The sequence below is a fragment of the Orycteropus afer genome, unplaced genomic scaffold (assembly GCF_000298275.1).
Source record: "Orycteropus afer afer isolate SDZICR_OR568_19922 unplaced genomic scaffold, OryAfe1.0 scaffold00124, whole genome shotgun sequence".
Classification (NCBI taxonomy): domain Eukaryota; kingdom Metazoa; phylum Chordata; class Mammalia; order Tubulidentata; family Orycteropodidae; genus Orycteropus; species Orycteropus afer.
In genome coordinates, this window is record NW_006921711.1 from 6,956,202 (window position 1) to 6,974,962 (window position 18,761).

General features: G+C 47.4%; 1 protein-coding gene across 1 annotated transcript in view; it reads left to right on the forward strand.

Moving 5' to 3' along the window:
• Positions 1–18,761, forward strand: part of TTC7A (tetratricopeptide repeat domain 7A) — a 159,963-nt gene that overhangs the window by 33,110 nt on the left and 108,092 nt on the right. The window contains exon 5 of the mRNA XM_007944399.1: positions 2,954–3,069. Coding sequence (XP_007942590.1) covers positions 2,954–3,069 — 116 coding nt within the window. The remainder of the gene's footprint in view (positions 1–2,953; positions 3,070–18,761) is intronic.

An 18,761-nucleotide genomic window follows, 5' to 3' on the forward strand; every position in this document is an offset into this window, starting at 1 on the left:
ACTCACAGACAATACTCACTGTTATGGAGTTTATTAGGGAAGTAACAGGTTACAATTCAGGATCAGCAACCTCAGGATACAGTTCTTCAGTTAGGATAGCTTCTTCTCACCCATGCCACAGGCACACTTCTCTCCGGCCTTGGCCTTTCCTGGCTCAGGCCAATGTTACGAAGCTCTTTTAGCCTTTGCTGATAGTCACCCACAGAGGCACCCTACTCCATAAGCAAGGCTGAAGACACTCAGCTTTTTCATTTGATGGGCTGGGAAGCCTGCCACTCTGTCACACACGGGACTCTTGATTCTGCCGCCGCCATCTCTCTGCCGTCTCTTTGGCACAGGGATGTCAGGTTCAAAGGACATGCTCTATTCCTGCCTCTTTTGTCTTGATGGTAGAGATTCCCCCCTTTCTGTCTCCGGGATAGTTCATTTTAAGCCTAGCAGAATGACAAAACTGACAAATTCCCATGTTAGAGTTCCATACACCTTATTTGCATGGTCTCACCCCCACAAGGGTGTCATGTACCTTATTTATGGTATTAGCAAGCAGTCCAATCCTCTGGGTGGGCCACAGGCACCTTGCATTTTCATAGTCACACCCAGTCATCTGGTGAGAGTCAATAAAGACCATGGCTAGAAGAGCCATATTAAGTAATTCACTGCACCACACCTGGTCTCCACTCACTAGATGCCAGCGGCACCCTATCGCCCATCCCCCAGTTATGATAGCCCAAAATGTCTCCAGAAGCTGCCAAATGTCCCCTGGGGGCAAAATCTCCCACCTGTTGAGAGCTACTGCCCTACAGAGTCTCCCTCTTGATTGAACTGGAGAAGGAAAGAAATGATTGAGGGGCTCACCCCAGGCAGGACTCAGTGCCTGTTCCCTGAGAGTGGCTTGCCTGACAACGTAACATGGGTGGGTTGACCTCTTCCAAGGCCATGACATGGGTCAGTGCTAGATAGATAGATGTTTTATGAGCTCTTCACATTTGAATTTCATGTCGTTTAGAGAAAACTCATGAAAATATAAAGCCTTGCACTCTGCCTGAAGCTTAGGCTTAGAAAAGGGCATTAGAGTAACAGGCCGTAATACCAAAAAACAAACTCACTGCTATTGAGTCAGATCCGGCTAATAGCAACCCCTCCTTGGGTTTTCGAGGTGGTATCACTATGGAAGTAGATTGCCCAATCTTCCTTCTGAGGAGTGGCTGGTGGATTTGAACCTCTAGCCTTCTGGTTAGCAGTCAAATGCCTTAGGCACTACGCCACCAGAGCTTCCACGGGCTGTAATGGTGCCATGGAATTGACACCTGGTGGGAGTGGGCAGTCAAGTGGGCCCCAAGCTGATTACCTCGGGTTGAGAGAGGGCAGGGCATAGAAGCCAGCTTATTCCTCACAATGCTCCATGTCCTCCCAGCCCCAACCTCTGCAGAGCTAAGAGCCTCCCTTTAGATCAACTTTGATTCCTAAAAAATAAGGTGTGGCTCACCAATTTTTTTTTCCCCTTCATATCAGAGACAAGGGAGGTTGTGTAGCTAGGGAGACTGAGAGCCCCTCTAGAGCTGAGGCTTCAGTGACAGCTCAGTTAAGGTCATTATTTATTCCTCAGCTTTTCCTGGAGTTGGGAGCCACAGCCTTGAGGTGTTCCAACATTTAGTGGTTTTATGGAGAAGGGCAGTGCAGGCCTGACATATGGTAGGCACTCAGATATTTGTTGAATGAATGAAGCAGTAAGTAGTAGAAATAGCATGGAATCTATAATAGGCCAGACGTGAATTTGATGTTTAGGCCTGCACTAGGTCCATAAAGTCTGGTGGTTCAAATCCACCAGGCACTCCTCGGAAGGAAGATGGGGCAATCTACTTTCATAGTGATACTGCCTCGGAAACCCAAGGAGGGGTCGCTATGAGTGGGGTCTGACTTGAGGGCACATAACAACAACAACAAAGGTCTGTGACCTTAGGTGCTCATGACCTTCAGTTTTCTCATTTACAAAAAGCAAATGACCCAGCCTTCTAGGGCTGTTGTGAGGCTTTAAAAAATAAGATTTTGGCTAGTGGTGCCTATTCAGTATTGGATTCCTTTTCTGTTCTCTTCTCTTTAGGTGCAGTGAGAGGTGGGGTATGGGGAACTGTAGAAATCAGGAGACAGAGCCCTTGCCCTCTGGGAGTAAAGTGTAGTTGTAAATGAGATTTGCATACACAGAACAGCTGAGACCAGTGTGAAGAAATCTCTGCACAGACTCCTCAGGTAGCTGTGCTGCTGTCCAGTGTTGAAGAGGGAGTGCAGCAGTGGGCATACAGTAGAGGTGAAGAGTATGGACCCTGAGCCAACTGCCTGGCTCTGCCATCCACAGTCTCTGTGACTGTGGAGCAATAAGCTAGCCTGTCTGGCCTCAGTGTGCTCACCTGTGAAATGGGGATGATGACAGTTCCTACTTGGTAGGGTTGCTCTAAGGATTAAATGGCAGTCCCTGGGTGATACAAAAGGTTAAGCACTCAACTACTAACCAAAAAGTTGGTAGTTCGAACTCACCCAGAGATGGCCTCAGAAGAAAGGCCTGATGATCTCCTTCTGAAAGGTCACAGCCTTGAAAACCATATGAAGTACGGTTTTAATCTGATGAATATGGGGTGCCCGTGAGTTGGAATCAGCTCAGTGACTTTTTTTTTTTTTCTGGTAAGGATTAAATGGATTAGTGAGTTTATAAAGCTCTCTAACTGTTAAACATTGTTACATGTGGGGCTTAAGGGCATTCAGCATTTGAATGGGGAGAGAGTGCTTTATATGTGTTTTGAATTAAAGCAAGTTGAGTTTTGTCAGAATTGTGCAGTGTGCCCTGAGGTGGCTGGGGACTGAGGGTGGCAAGGAGGCCTCCTCCTCTGTCTTGGCTGACCTCCCCTCCCCCCACCTCCGGACTTGGAGACAGTGGTTCTCTCTCTGCTCCCCTCCCCAGACTGCCAATAACAGCACATCCAGGCATCTGAAAGGCTCTCACCCGCTTGACTATGAGCTTACCTACTTCCTGGAAGCTGCCCTCCAGAGTGCTTACGTGACCAACCTGAAGAAGGGGTAAGTCTCCAGGCTATGGACCTCTCTCTCTAGGTTGGGTGCTTTTGATGTTCTGTTAAATCTCGCCTCCCACCTTTCTGGTGTGTGTGCACACGTGCTCTCTTGAGAGGATCCCATGAGGCTGGTTTGTGTCACATCTTTTAGACTGAGAGTTTCAGGAAGGTGCTGAAGCAAATAAAGCCACACATACTCTGGGTGTTGGGGGCTCAGGGAGACTCCTGAGAAGAAAAACAGAGGTGGTTATCTTTAGAGAGAGAGTTCTAGGGGCCTGGAAAAATAGTGTTGAAAGTGCAAAGTGCCGTGAGCTGCGCAGCAGCACACTCATTTGGTTTTGGTCTCCAGTGTCTGAGGTGCTGATAAAGTCATTTTGCTTCTCTGGGCCTTCATCTGCCCAGAAATCCAATGGGAAGGCTGCTCATTCCAGCTTCTAATGGATGGTAAGATGCTGGGGGAAATGTAGTGAAAATAAAAGCTGGCATCATTTTGGTGTTTCACTGTCCCTGCTGATGAGGTGGCGGAAAAGATTGTTATCCTATGTGGTAACTTGGAGGCCCCTGAGAATACTCCCCTACCTCAGACCCAGGAGCCCTGGTGCCTGAATGCTTTCTTAGTCATTTGTTCCTTGGGTGAAGAGGGGCCCCTCCTTCTGTGAACAGCTCAGTGTGAGTGCTTCCAGTTGGGTGACAGGCAGGAAGTGGTTGCTTGATGGTGAGTATTGGGTGGTAGTGGTGAGGGAGGGGTGAAGGTACAAAATCAGGAAGGCACATGGCAGGTAACCATGGCTCTGACGTGGTTCTGCAGATAGCCCAACCCTCCTGCTGAGAATACCTCCATCAGTGGGAAGGGTCTCCTCCACCTCTATGAAGCAGAGATTTTGTACCCCATTGGCTCCTTCCTCTCCCATCATTACAGTCCTCTCCTGACACCCAGGGCTGGGGCTCTGAGGACGCCAAGGGCAATCAGAGTGGAGCCCCATGTTACTGAATGTGGTCAGTCCTTCACTGTGGGTAGTGCCTCACACCTGAACCAAACAGGTGAGGAAACAGAGAGTCAGGATCACAGAGCTTTCTTTTAAGTTACTGGTTGAGGTTCTTTGAAGGCCCTATTTCATTTTGGTAGGTTTGTTTTGTTAGGTTTCATTTATGCTCTTAATTTAACTTTTTAAAATAGATGATTCTTATACATAGTACCAAGTTAAAAATGTACAAAAGAATAGACAGCACAAAGCCTCCCTCCTCCTCCTCCCCCCAGCCTCCTGGTTGCTTTATAAACAACGTTTCAAGAATCCTCTGTATCATCCCAAAGATCATCTTCAGCATACACAAGCAATTATATACATGTCTTATTTCCCTTTTCTCTATAATTGTTCTTCCCTTGCCTTTTTTCATTAATGTAAATATGTTGAAGATTGGTCCATTCCAAGACTTAGAGAACTTTTCTTCTGCGTGGTTGTATTGGAGTCCATGGTATGGGTATAGTTTAATTTGTTTAACCAGTTCCTTATTGATGGGACATTTAGGTCACTTCCAGACTTGACTGTTTTAAACATGCCCCAGAGTCCAGACTATACATTACCAAAACCAAAACCAAACTCGCTGCCATCAAGGTGGCTCTGACTCATAGTGACCCCTTGGGTATCCGAGACAGTATCATTACGGAAGTAGATTGCCCATTCTTTCACAATGTACGTCTGTCTACAGGAAGAATTCCTAGACAGGGAATTTCTGGGTCCGAAGGTGTGAGCACTGGTACTTTTGTTGGGTTCTGACAAATTGTGCCTGCTGAGACTGTCCCAGTGTCTGTTCCACTGGGCATATGATGACACCTATTTCCCCACACCCTTCAACACAATGCGCTATCAAACTTTCTGAAGTTTTACTTGGGTGATTGGTGAAATATCATCTCAGGGTTGTTTTAAATTTTCATTTTCTTAGGGGGTGAGGTTAATTATATTTTTGTTTTCAGAACTGTTTGTATATTGTATATTTCAGAACTGTGTGTATTTCAAATACATCTATATATATATATATATATCTATATATATATATATATATATATATAAAAAATGCAGTTTATTGATCTTTTCCAGCTCTAGTTTACATAAATACATGTTTATAGTGAAAAATTTTAAAGCACATAAAGATGTAAAAAAGGAAAATAAAAGTCACATATTTGATCTTTCAATCAGGAATTGGCAAATTATGGCCCTCTAGCCAGGAGCCTGCTTTTGTGAGTAATTAGGTTTATTAAGGTGCTCGAGTGGCACAGTGTTTAAGCACTTAACTGCCAGCCAGCTGCTCTGAAGGAGAAAGATGTGACAGCCTGTTTCTGTGAAAACTTACAGCCTTGGGAACACTATGGGGCAGTTCTACTCTGTCCTGTAGGCCTGCTGTGAGTTAGAATGGACTCTGTACCACAGTGGGTTTTAGTTTTTATTGGAACACAACCACGCCCCTTTGTTTGTTTCATCCATGGCTGCTTTTATTAGCAACAACCACAGCCTTAAGCTTGAATGTTTAGTGTCTGGCCCTTCGCAAAAGAAATTTGCTGGCCTCCACTCTAAACAGCTGCTGTTGACATTTTCATGTATGTTATTCATGGTTTTCTATGTACAGATATGTAGATGTATTCTTTCTTTTTTAACAACAAAAGTGGTACTCTGGTACACGTTGCTTTGTAGCCTGACTGTTCCATCCAAGACTTGGTGGGCCCCTTTTGCGATCTGGCTCATTTCTCTTCTTTCACTTGCCCTGTGGGGCTGTAGGGATGGGGGGATGATGGTGGGCCCAGGGCTAGGCAGGCGCACAGCAGATTGGGGCAGGTCCTGTGCAGCTGAGACAGTCAGGGCAGGCTTCTTAGAGGTGATGTGCTTGAGCTGAGCCCTGAAGAAGGGAAGATTCACAGAGATGGGGAGCCAGGGAGAGGCAGAGAAAATGGGACAAGGCTGGGGAGTGTAGGACAGGAGATAATCTGTGGCCAAATAAGTTTAGGAAACACTGGGTTAAAGGCCTGTTGGAGCCTTTAGAACATGAACCATTGTAGTAAATTTCCAGGAGATAGCAAAGGTGCCTGTTGTTTCCATACTCCGTCTGACATGGAGCCTATGTCTGGGGGTACATCTCTAAGGACCACTTTTTGGGAACCAGTGCTCTGGCCCTGAAGGTAGTCTGACAGAAGCATGGACTCTGGCCAGCCAGCTTTCCATCCGGCCTGGTAACCTAGTCCTGCCAGAGCTATGCCCAGGTCCCTTTTGGGGTTTCAGAAGCACCTGAGCTTTTAAGTCTTCCACAGCCTGGAGGAGAAGGAAGTGGAGCCCTTACCCAGAATGTGGAGCACCCCATTGTGAGGGCCCTCCTAGGAAGCAGAGGTTGCAGAGGTGGCTGTGGACAGCCTGGGGAAGGCCATCTTGAGGGGCCTGGGCTCTTTTTCTTCTCTTTCCCCATCTCCCCTTGCTGTCAAGTAGCAGCCCCAGAGTGATAAGAGGAGGGTGGGATGGTGCATGAGTCCCTGCCTTTCAAATAGTAAGAACAGAGTGAAGGGTCCACCCTGCTCTCTCCCACCTGGCAGAGCGGGAACATGGTGAAGCTATACCTTTAGGGCCAGCAGACCTGGGTGTGAATCCAGCTCCTGTACCCAAAGCCTTTGTGGCCATGGGCAGGTCCTTGGAGCTCTTTGTAAGATGGGGACAATGATAGTGTCTCCTTGCAGCATCTCTGAGGGCATGAGATGATGCATGATAGCAGAGAGCCTGATGCATCACCGCTGCTTAGAAACCACAGCCCTTATGATTATTCTCATTTATTTTTATATTTTTCATGCAGCTCACAAGTAGACAGGCTCATGACCAAAGTATGCACTTTTCACCTTTTGTTTTTCTTTTTCTTTGTTGAATTTCACAAACACCATGCCAGGAAGGTGGTGGAGTCCTTGTTTGGTACATGAGGGTCTGGAGGTCCAGAGAGCTTATGTGCTCCCCTCTAAAGGTAGGGCCAGTCTGCAGCCCTGGGCTCCTCAAACCACCCTACAGCTGTGGAGGTGGGGTCCCAGCTGCCACCACCACTCCTGCCCCTCCGTCTGCTTTTTCAGTTGTAGAGCTTCCGTTTCAGAGAAACAGTGGCCCAGCTGGTTCTTGTTTTTACTGCTCAAGCAGTGCCTGCCTGGCTGCCCTCTAGCTGGAAGCTGCTGTCATTCTGTTTTCATGTACAAGGAGCTGCTGCCGGGAGCCTCCTGCCCATGGAGAACCCTCAGTCTGCCAACTGGGAACTCTCGGGGATGAATCCAGGGCACTGCTTGTAGCTAGCTCCCTGCCTGCAAAAATTTGGAAGAAGGACTGTTAGTACTTTATAAAGTTGAGGGTGAACCTGGGAAAGTTAAACTCCTGCAGCAGTAATTGGCAACCTATGGCCTCAGCCTGTTTTTGTAAATAAAGTTTTATTGAAACACCCACACGCGTTCATTTACTTATCTCAACAGCAGAGGCATTTGGGTAGTTGTCACCAAGACTGTATGGCCCACAAAGCCTAAAGTATTTACTATCTGGCCCTTAAAAAAAGAAGTTTGCTGACCCCTGCTTTACAGAGTTTAGGGAGTGCCTCCCCACCCTCAGCCCAAGCCCTGCCCCCCCCCCCCTTTTGCAGGCACAAAGGACAGAGATGCTGTTGTTATGTATGGAAGATGGAGAAGATTTCAGGGGAGGAAACAGTTCTAATTTCAACATTCTGTGTCCTTCATTCATGTGACAGATATGCCATCATAATTATACGTGCCACATATTAAGTGCTAAATCTGTGCCAGGCACTGTGTTAAGTACTTTGCTTGCATGATGATATTTAACCCACCCAACCACCCTCTGAGGTAGGCAGCGTTGTTAGGGATGGGAAGCTGAGGCATGGAGAATTGAAATGACTTGTTCTGTGCTGAGGCTGAATGATGAGTGCAGGCCCCACCTGACTTTCAGAGCTGACACTCTTAGCCTCTAGGCTGCATAGCCCACAGCAGGGATTCTGGGGTGCCCAGGCATCCTAGGATGTGTCACACCCTAGCATTTTCTTCCCTGAGAGTGTCCACTTTGGGCAGGTGCTCTGTGTGTGTGTATGTGTGTGTGTCCCTGGTGCTGTGTGTGTGATTTGAAAATTTGATGAGTGTCCTAGCCTTCTGTGAGGAAGTCAGGGTGGGGTAAGGGGGACCTGGGGGTTGGAGACCACTCTGTCATCATGTGTGAGTTTGCCCCTCTCTCCAGCTCTGCTTCCTCACGTCTAAGTAAGGGCTTCTCTTTGTCCTATACCCCAGGTATGAAGGTCAATGGGAGGAAAGGCATGAAAAACTCCTTGAGTCCAGAAGGCGGGCTCTAGGAAGGACTGTTAGCCCCTTCTCTCCTGAGAGAGGCCCCACCCTTGGGGGCTGCCTGCTTCCCTTCCCCACACCCACCTTTTCAGTAGGTGAAGTGAGGTTACAGAAAGCATCAAGGACAGTCAGGAGGCAGGCGGGGCACAAGCCAGCAAGTATCAAGCTCCCGCTGTGCGCCAGGCTGGCCTGTGCTCTGTGTACATGGCTCTCACTAGTGAGGGGACCGAGGCTCACAGGGGTTGAGTAACTTGCCCAAGCTCACCCACTGGGATTCCAGCTTCAGGTCTGAGTGGTCTTGAAACTTATTTCCAATTTTTTAGATGTGGAGGGTGTGGATGTGTGGGAGAACAGGGCCATAGTAATACCACACAGTGATAGTTGGAGACTGTGGGCTAATCCTAGGTACGGTGACTCAAGGCTCTCTGTGCCCCTCTGAGACACTTGAGTCCTTTCTCCAATAATGGTTCCATGGGGCCTCTTCCTGAAGGTGGTCTCATGCCACCCAGGGTGGGCGTGTTTCCTCCCCTGTGTTCTATACACTCAGATGTGTGCATAAGGGGTGTGTGTGTGTTGGTGTATATGGTGTGTGTGTTGGTGTGTGGTGTGTGTTGGTGTGTGTAGGTTGGTATGTATGGTGTGTATGTGGTATGTGTAGTGTGTGTTGGGGTATGTGTGTAATGTGTTGGTGTGTGTGCTGTATGTGGTGTGTGTAATGTGTTTGTGTGGTGTTGGTGTGTGTGTGTGGTATGTGTTGGGATGTGCAGTGTGTTAGTGTGTTTATGTGGTTGTGATGTGCGTTGGGGTGTGTATAATGTGTGTTGTGTGTGTATATTGGTGCATGTATGTGTTGAGTGTGTGTATGTTGTGTGTGTTGGTGTTGTGATGTGTGTTGGTATGTGTTGTGTGTGTGTTGTGGTGTGTATGTATTGGTGTGTGTGGTATGTGTGACATGTTGGTGTGTATAGGTTGTGTGTGTGTTGAGGTGTGAGTGTGTGTATATGTGGTATGTGTGGTGTGTGTTGGGGGTGTGGTGTGGCTGTATATGGTGTATGTAATGTGTTTGTGTTAGTGGTGTTTGTGTGTGATGTGTGTCAGGGTATGCAGTATGTAGTATGTTTGTGTGGTTGTGATGTGTGTTGTATGTGTATATTGGTACATATATGTGTTGAGTGTGTGTGTAGTATGTGTTGGGGTTGTGATGTGTGTTGGTATATGTTATGTGTGTGTTGGTGTATATGTGGTGTGTGTTGGAGTGTGGGGGGGAGGGGTTAGTGTATGTTGTGTGTGTGTGTGTGTGTGTGTGTGTGGTGGAAGCAGAGAAGGAGGCAGGGTGGAGGCATTAGCCAACCGTCACCCCTTAAAAAAAGCCCAAGTTATTTCAGTTACTTTTCTGTTCCTGTAATTCTGTTCCCCTCCCTTCCTGAGGCACAGATTTCAGTTCTTAAAGCCAGGATCCTGTGTCTTTCCCCCCAACCCCCTCAAATAAAGAGGATTGGAAATTGAATCATCATTTCTTTCAGAATAAACAAGCCAAACATTCTAAAGCCTCAGAAGCATGAGCAGAATGTCCAGGACACGTGGCAATTACTCAGCCTCTCTGTTTCCAGTGGCCACAGCCAGCCCAGAGGTGGCCCCAGAATGTGACAGAGATAGCTAAAGCAGAAGTTGCTGCCTGGGTGCCTGACTCGGCTTTAAATGATTTTTTTTTTCCTTTTGTTTCATAATAAACCAAAAAAAAAAAAAAATTGCCATCAAGTTGATTCTGACTCACAGGGACCCCTGGTGGGTTTCCGAGGTGGTAAGTCGTCACAGAAGTAGATTGCCCATCTTCCTTCCATGGAGCAGCTGGTGGCTTTGAACAGCTGACCTGATTAGCAGCTAAATGCCTTATCCACTACGCCACCAGAGCTCCTTTGGTTTCATAATACTAGCTAATATATGTTGGACACTTAGTGGGTGCCAGGCAGCAGTTAATGCCTTTATATGTAATTCTGTGAAGTTGAAATGAATAGTATCCCTGTGTTACTGAGGAGAGAGGTGTGGTGAAGGAACGTAACCAGAGTTGGGGCTGACAGGTGGTAGCAGCAATGTGCCTGGTGCTGAACCTGGGTCTGTCTAACCCCCTTAGTCTGGGGCCTTGCTCATTGGGTCGTCTCTCTCTTCTTAGGTGAATCACTGGTTCCAATATTGTCCTTACATGTTTGTTATTATTTGGAAGTTTTAAAAGACCACCTTAGCTCAGGTTTCTCAGTCTCCTCACGATTGATAATTCTTTGCTATGAGGGCTGACTTATGCATAGTAGGATGTTTAGCAACATCCCTGGCCTCCACCTGCTTAATGTCACTTGTGACAACCAAAAATGTCTCCAGACATTGACACATGCTCCTTAGGGGGGACAAATCATCCCAGCTGAGAACCAGTGCTTTAGCCGAAGGAAGGTGTGAGAAGCAGTAGTAGTAGTTCAGGGACAGATTGGGACTCAGATACCTAACACTGGGTCATCTTCCCAAGGGCTGCTCTGGAAAGTCTTTTAAATGGCTCCAGAGTCATGTCCTGCTAGTTACATTCAGCCTCAGCCTGGGCTCTTGCATTGGTATGTTGGGCAGGGAGAGTGTGGTGGTTTAGCTTGTTTGTCAGCTTGGCTGGGCCTGGTTGAGTAGCTGGGCAGCTGGTGGTAGTTATTCCCAGGATGAGACTGGCAGTCAACTCCATGGTGGGATCTACCACAAGCAGCTGATGTGGTCTGCTTCCTGTATATAAGGAGAAGCCTTGGGGATAGTCTCTAGCTTGGACCCTGCATGTAGCCATGTCATTGTTCAGCAGCCTGCCATGTGCTGCTGACCTTGGGACTTAGAATGGACTTGAATGAATGGCCTGCCATGTGGTTTGGTAACATCGGGACTGTGCCATTTTATTTGTCAACCTTGGGCTTGTTAGCCTCAGCAGCCAGTAGCTGTCGTGAGTGAAGAGATGCCTTTAGCTTCAGTGGGCCAGGAGCAAGAGGCAGAGCTGAAGCCCAAGGTTGAGGGGCTTTCACACAGCCCCTAAAGCCTGGCGCTTTGAACTCGGACTTCTAGCCTCCAAACTGTAAGACAATAAACTTGTTTGTTAAGGCCATCCCATTGGTGGTGTATTCTTTTCAGAGTGGCACTAGGTAACCAGAACAGGGAGGAACCCTTCCCTGAATCAAGGAGCCTACAGCCTGGTTGGGGGTTGAAGCCCAGAGAATGTCTGGTCAGTTTCTTTCAAAGATAGCCTCTAAGTGCCCACTCTGTGCCAAGCATGCACCTACACACTGGGTTAGAGTCGTAGATAGGACAGGTCCCTACCCTCCAGAAGGTCACATCCCGGGGGGAGGTAACAGGAAAGAAGCCCAGTGTACAGTCGAGTTTTCCATGCTAGGGAGGGAAAGAATGCTGGGAGGTAGAGGATGCTTCCTTGGGTAAGGGTACTCTGAAGGCCTCTGAGGGGACAGTATATCCCGAGGGGCCAGGTAGACAGCAGCCAAGGGCTAAGGGATTGTTCAGGCTTTAGAAGAGATAATTAGGGCCTAAGGAACAGGGAATAGTGGGAGACCAGTTTCTGGCCAGAGTCTAAGAACCCAAGCTAATTTCCAGGTGGCCCTGGGTGGAGTGGGCCTTCAGAAGGACCAGGAAGGCCCAGCTAAACACAGGCCCGCTCTACTCAGGCTCCAGCCTCTTCTCTCAGCTGAGTATTTGACATAATTTGAAGAGTGTGAAGAGTGTGATATTTTCCATTATGCAAAGTGGATGACATTTTCCTGACCCTCAGACAGATTTCCTCCTCTAATTTAGAGGTTAGGGAAGCCTAGACTAAGTTTGAGACCTGGGCTCAGTCATACCGGCTGAGTGTGAAGCCGTTGCCCTGTTACTCATTAACTGTGTCTGAGGCACGTTCATTTTTTCCAGGGGCCTTGCCCTATTGTTCATCCAGCAGTTAATTCCCCCAGATGACTCCTGCCTGTGCTGATGAGAAGGATGACCTGAAAACACTGGCCTGAAAGGACAGGCTGGAATTGGAAGGCCCCCTTGCAAAGGCTTGGGCCTGGGAGGCCTAAGAGACCTGGGTGTGTGCGCTTGACCTTGCTGCCACCAGAGGGCAGCGGTGGACTCCAGTTGAGCCTCAGATGCCCAGCTCCTGGGAGTGGGCACTTTTCTGACCTGTCCTGGGGACCCTGGCTGCAGGGGAGGCTCGGGAAAGGGAATTTGTTCTCCTTTGCATGAAGCTGCCCCAGGAGTATGGCAGCAGCAAGGCCTGGGGCAACGCAACACCAGGGAAGCTGATTGTCCCTGTAGCCAGCTCTGGTGCCTCTGACCTCATTAGGACCGAATTACTGGGCCTCACCCAAGAACAAGAGTGTGAGCCAATTCTATTCCTTCACTCAGAACAGGAGGCCATTCCCCTTTGGGTTGGTGTCCCCCCCCCACACACACACACACACACACCCCACCACCACTTTCTGCCTAGACCTAGCAGAGCCCATTCTCCATTCTCTGCTCAGGGCTCAAAGTGAGCTTGGACTATGAGGGTTGAACCAGATGAGCTGTGGATTTTAGGAATGTTCTTTTAAAAAAATTATTATGTAATTACTAAAGCAACATGTGTTCACTGTACCTAAACCAAACAAGAGAGAAGGGAGTGATGTGTTTTCTAAGGAAGTTCCCCAGGTCTGCTAGAGGACCTCTGGTCACGCCCACATCTGTTTAGGTCCCATCCAGCAACAAAGTCCACGTGGTTTCGCATTATTCTCTTACTGCTCCAAGTCAAACCAAAACAAAGAAACATTTGTTGAGCACCTACTGTGCAAGACACATTGCTAAGCTCTAAGCAAGTCAAGAATGAGGCTCATTTAATAGGCTGTGAGCTCCTTAGATGCAGGAACAGCCATGAATGTGACAATCACATTCGCTCATTTGGTCTCTCAGTTCATTCCAGTGATATTTGTTGAATGCCTATTGTGATCAGGGCTGGTAAGCAAGTCTGCAATAGACACACTTTGCAAAGAGAAATTCTAGGGTTCAGATGGCCATGAGAGGATAGTGTAACTATACTAGATTAAGATAGGTGTTGTTTCTTGGAGGTCTTTTTAGTTGAAAAGGAGTAAAATCTGAACTCCTTGGAGCCTACCCCTCCCTCAGTGTAAGGATGTCCTGGGAAGGTGGGCATCTTTTTGGTATTAATTTTCCCATTAAAAAAATGAGGATTAATGCACCTATTCAGTCATGATTTATTGAATGCCTTCTGTCTGCCAAGCATTGCGCTGGTGCTGGGATAATGAGGCCCACTTCTCTGACCTCCTTGGAGGTTAAAGATTGCAGCTCTTTGAAAAATCTGCACTGTTGCCTACTGTTGACATGGGACCAGGGAGCATGGCAGGTCTACCTTACAAGGCCCACCTGAAGCCCCTAGGATGAGCTGTTTTTCTTGACCCTTCCCTGCATGCTTATCTCCTCTTTCTTTCTATTCGTGGCCAATTGGGGTTTACTTTAGTTGGAATAAATGGCTTCCTGGCTTCTCCTGTGCAGCCTGCTTCTGGGCCAGGGTTGGTTTGAGGCCCTGTTTGGGTATTGTTAAAAGTGGGCAACTTTGCTCTGAAAGGTCAGCGTGAGAGATGGAACAAAGAGATCTTTCATGCTGGCCTCTGTCAGGGCTGCCAGAAATGGCTCAGAAAAGCCCCAGCCTTACCTGGCACAGGCCACTATAGACCAGAACAGGATTGCTCAGGCTTGCGGCCATCTGGGGAGCCCTGGAGAAGCCCCATCTGTTTCTCATTTCCAGGAAGGTAAGGTGAGGCAGAAGGACATTGCCAGCATCTCAGCGTGTTGGTACCGGGCGGGGGCCTGAACCTCTGGCTGTCCTGGCCTCTGGAACCTTGGTGCTAGAGTTTCCCTTTAAGCAATGAATATTGGGATTTACTCAAAAGATACTTGAGGGTGATTACTTGCTTTGCTGGAAGGGTTATTGAGAGTTTGTTTAAGTAACGAAATTCCTTATCAATTTGAAACTAGGAAAAATGCACTTAACTTTCAGACTTCAGGATCTTGTTAAAATGCAGTGCTGATCCTGTAATCGTGTATGGTGGGGCAAGGGTCCCTGAGATTCTGCATTTCTCACAAGCCTCTAGGTGAAAACCCATTGTTGTTGATTTAATTCTGACTCATAGAGACCCCATGTGTTGCAGAATAGATCGGTGCCCCATAGGGTTTTCTTGATTGCTGAGTCATTTCAAACTGCAAACCTATACATAGGTTAGTACCTGAGTGAAAACTACTTGCACCACCCAGGGACCTTTACTTCCCCACATATGTTGACAATGTAGAGAAGTCTACAGAGTGACTATCATGGGTTGAATTGTGTCCCCCCCACATGTGTGTCTACTTGGCTGGGCCATGATTCTAATTGGTTTGGCAGTTACGTAATGATGTAACCATCCCCCATGATGTGATCTGATGTGATCGGCCAATCAGTTGTAAAGGGATTAGGGTAGGATGCAGCACGCTTACTCAGGTCTAGTCCTGATCCAGTGTAAGGGGCGTATCCCTGGGATGTGGCTTGCATCACCTTTTATCTTACAGGAGATAAAAGGAAAGAGAAGCCAGCAGAGAGGTAGGGACCTACTCCCACCAAGAAAGAAGAGCCAAGAGCAGAACACATCCTTTTGGCCCAGGGTTCCTGCGCCGAGAACCTCCTTGACTCAGGGGAAGATTGATGCCAAGACACAGGGAGATCTCCAAGGAACACTTGGCCCACAGGTGTTGAAAGGAGATAAAGACTCTTCTAGAGCTGACAGAGAAACAAAGGCTTTCTGTAGAGCTGGCATTCTAAGTTCAGACTTTTAGCCTCCTAAACTGTGATAGAATAAATTTCTATTTGTTAGAGCTGTGTGCTTGTGGTATTTCTGTCATAGCAACACTGGATAACTAAGACAGTGACCTTGAGGGTCACTGGAGAAAGTGAGTAGAGTCTGTCGAGCAGTGGCAGAGGGAGGATAACCCTCACACTGCAGTAGGAAGAAGGGACCACAGTCACTTCTTGGCTCCGGACTTTAGGTAACAGTCTGGGTCAGGCTTGCTATGGAGGAGGCTGGCAGGTAGTCTGCAAAGTGGAAAATCACCACTGGTCTCCTCCAGGCGCTGGGCCATGGGGCCTGCAACAGCTCTGGGGTGCAGCCTGGCTCAGCCTACAACCGTCTGGCCCAGCTGCCAGGCCAGTGCCCTCCTGCAGACTCAGTTCCCAGAGTCAGCCATTTCTTCTCTTTTCTGTGACCATCATGCTGTCTAAGTCCTTGGGAAGGGTTTGGATGTCTTCTCTCTCTCTCTCTCTCTCTCTCTCTCTCTCTTTCTCTTTCTGGGGCTCTCCCCTCATCTGAACTGGTCTGGGGTCCGCTGTCTGGCTCTGGGTTCTGTTCTGAGGCTCAGTGGGACAGAAGCACCTCTGGCTGCAGATCTTCCTACTCAGGCCTATCCCTGGGCTTGGGTTGTCTAGCCTTGAAGTGTCTACAAGGTATCCTGTTCTTATGACCCTTGGGGGCTGGGTGGTGGGAGGAAGAAGATGGACACAAAGCTGGAGTATCCCTGCCTCCCCAGGCACTTCTGTTTCCTCCCCATACTCATTAGTTCCTAAACTTCCGTGCAAAACAATGTAGTAAATTAAAACATGTTGTTGTTGTTGTGTGCCATCGAGTCGGACCCGACTCATAGCGACCCCTCCTTGGGTTTCCGAGGCAGTATCACTATGGAAGTAGATTGCCCAACCTTCCTTCCAAGGAGTGGCTGGTGGATTTGAACCACTAGCTTTCTGGTTAGCAGTCAAGTGCTTTAGGTACTACACTACCAGAGCTCCCAATTAAAACATACAATCTTTAATATGTAAATTACAAGGGGAAAAGATAAACTAACATTTACTAAACATCTGCTCTATGTCTGAGTGGGCTTGCAGTTTCACATGTGTTCATGCTCCTGACAACATTCCCCTTCCCACATTTTCTTTTAATTGTGGTAAATATATATGTAATAAGACATTTGACATTTCAACCATCTTCCCATGTACAGTTCAATGACATTGCCTCCTTTTTCAGATGAGGAAACTAGATCTTGGAATGGTTACCTTACTTTCCCAAGATGACAGACTTAGAGTCTGGCTGCAAAGCTGAGGTCCTGGGTTAAAGTGCTCCTTCTGAAATATGATTTCTTTGGATAGGAGAACTAGGAGATACTGAACATCATCTAAACCAGTGGTTCTCAGACTTAAATATCCATCAGGATCCCTTGGAAGCTTATTGAGACATCGATAGCTGGGTGCCAACCCAGAGTTTCTGATTCAGTTGGTATGGAGTGGGTTCTAAGAATTTGTACTTCTACCTGGTTCCCAGGGCTGTTGGTCCAGGGACCATGCTTTGCAAACCACTAACTAGTCTAAACCATTGTTTCTTAGAATGTAGGACTAATATCTCCAGTTGTATGCAAGGTAGTTTTAAATGATACACCAAACTCATTGCTGTCGAGTCAGATCAGACTCATAGCGACCCCTCCCTGGGTTTCTTAGGCAGTATCACTATGGAAGTAGATTGCCCAGTCTTCCTTCTGAGGAGTGGCTGGTGCATTTGAACTACCAGCCTTCTGGTTAGCAGTCAAGGGCCTTAGGTACTACGCTACCAGAGCCTCCCAAATGATACACAGACTTTCAAAAAATACTTATGCTAGTTTTGTTTTTCTAATACATACTAAATACATATCTGTCTTAGTTCTCTAGTGTTGGTGTAACCACAAGTGGATGAGTTTAACAAACAGAAATTTGTTGTATCACAGTTCAAAAGGTTAGAAGTTCAAATAAAGGGTGCCAGCTCTAGGGGAAGGCTTTGTCTCTCTGTCATCTCTGGGGGGATCCTCATCTCCTTTCAACATCTGTGGGGCTGGTATTCCTTAGAGATCTCCATGTGTTTCCATCAGTCTTCCTGACTCTAGAACCCTGGGTCCAAAGGATACACTCTGCTCTTGCCTCTTCTTTCTTGGTGATGGTGGGTCCCTCCCTCTCTGCTGGCTTCTTCCTTTTATCTCTTGTGAGATAAAAGGGTGGTGCAGGCCACACCCCAGGGAAATTCCCCTTAAATCAGATCGGGACTGGACCTAAGTAAGGGTGTTGCATCCCACCCTAACTACCTTACAGTTGATTGGCTGGTGACATTAGATCACATCATAGGGAATGATTACATCATTACATAACTGAAAAACTACTGAGAATCATAGCCCAGCCAAGTGGACATATGGCCACCCCGTGTATGTCAGAGTAGAACTACGTCCTGTAGGTTTACAATGGCAAATTTTTCACATGAGGGAACTCAGTGTTTTTTTCCCCCCTGTATTTGTAGTGTTGATAGTTTGCAAATTTTGACTTTCTTATCTGAGATCAGAGGTTCTTAGAAGGCAGGGTCTTGATCTACAAACTTGTTCTTTCATGGCACTCAAGCCCCAAAGCCCCCAGGAATCTGTTCATGCAGAAATTGAAGCAGAGGCTCCCGTGACTTACCTGGCTGCCATCTTTGGCCTTTCTCCCTTTGTGATTTTTTCTTTTCCATACTTGCTGGCCCAGCAGCCTTTGATTTCCCTGTGGGATGTGATCCTGGGACCCCCTGAGCAAATGAGAAGGGCAGTCTTTCCATTTCCTCAGACATTTTTTGAGCTACTGTGTACCAAGATCCATGCTGGGACTGAGTTTCAGGAACACAGAAGACACACATGCCCTCATGTGAGAGGTACATGTGGTACTTGATTCAGAAGAGAAATTACAGTTTACAAGAACAATGCAGGACTGTGCCATTTTATTTGTCGACCTTGGACTTGGTGGTTGGGCATAGGAAGAGCTGGGGGAAGGCTTTGTAGAAGAAGCAACATTGCAAGAGGTTTTTGAAGGATGAGTAGGGTAAAGGATGTTCTGGGCAGGGGGAGAAACCTGTGCAAAGACTTGAAATAGAGACCTGCAGATCATTCAGGTGGGTGGGGTGATGGGAGATGGGCAAGCAGCAGGCCCCAGAGGCCCAGGGAGCTGTACTGAAGCCCAGACTGGATCCTGTGAGAGACTAACCCAGCAGGAGGCAGGGGGATGCATGTCAGATAGACCCCTCTTGTGGCAGTGGGAGCAGTGTTTTTTTAAGCTGCATGCCACAACCCATTGTGGATCTGTGGGCTAGGTGGGCTGTGGCAAACATATTTTTTCTTCTCTTTTTTTTTTTTTTTAATTTTATTTTGATTTGGGTGAAGATTTACAGAGCAAATTCACTTTCCATACAGCAGTTCACATATACTTTGTCTCATGTCATTGACCACAG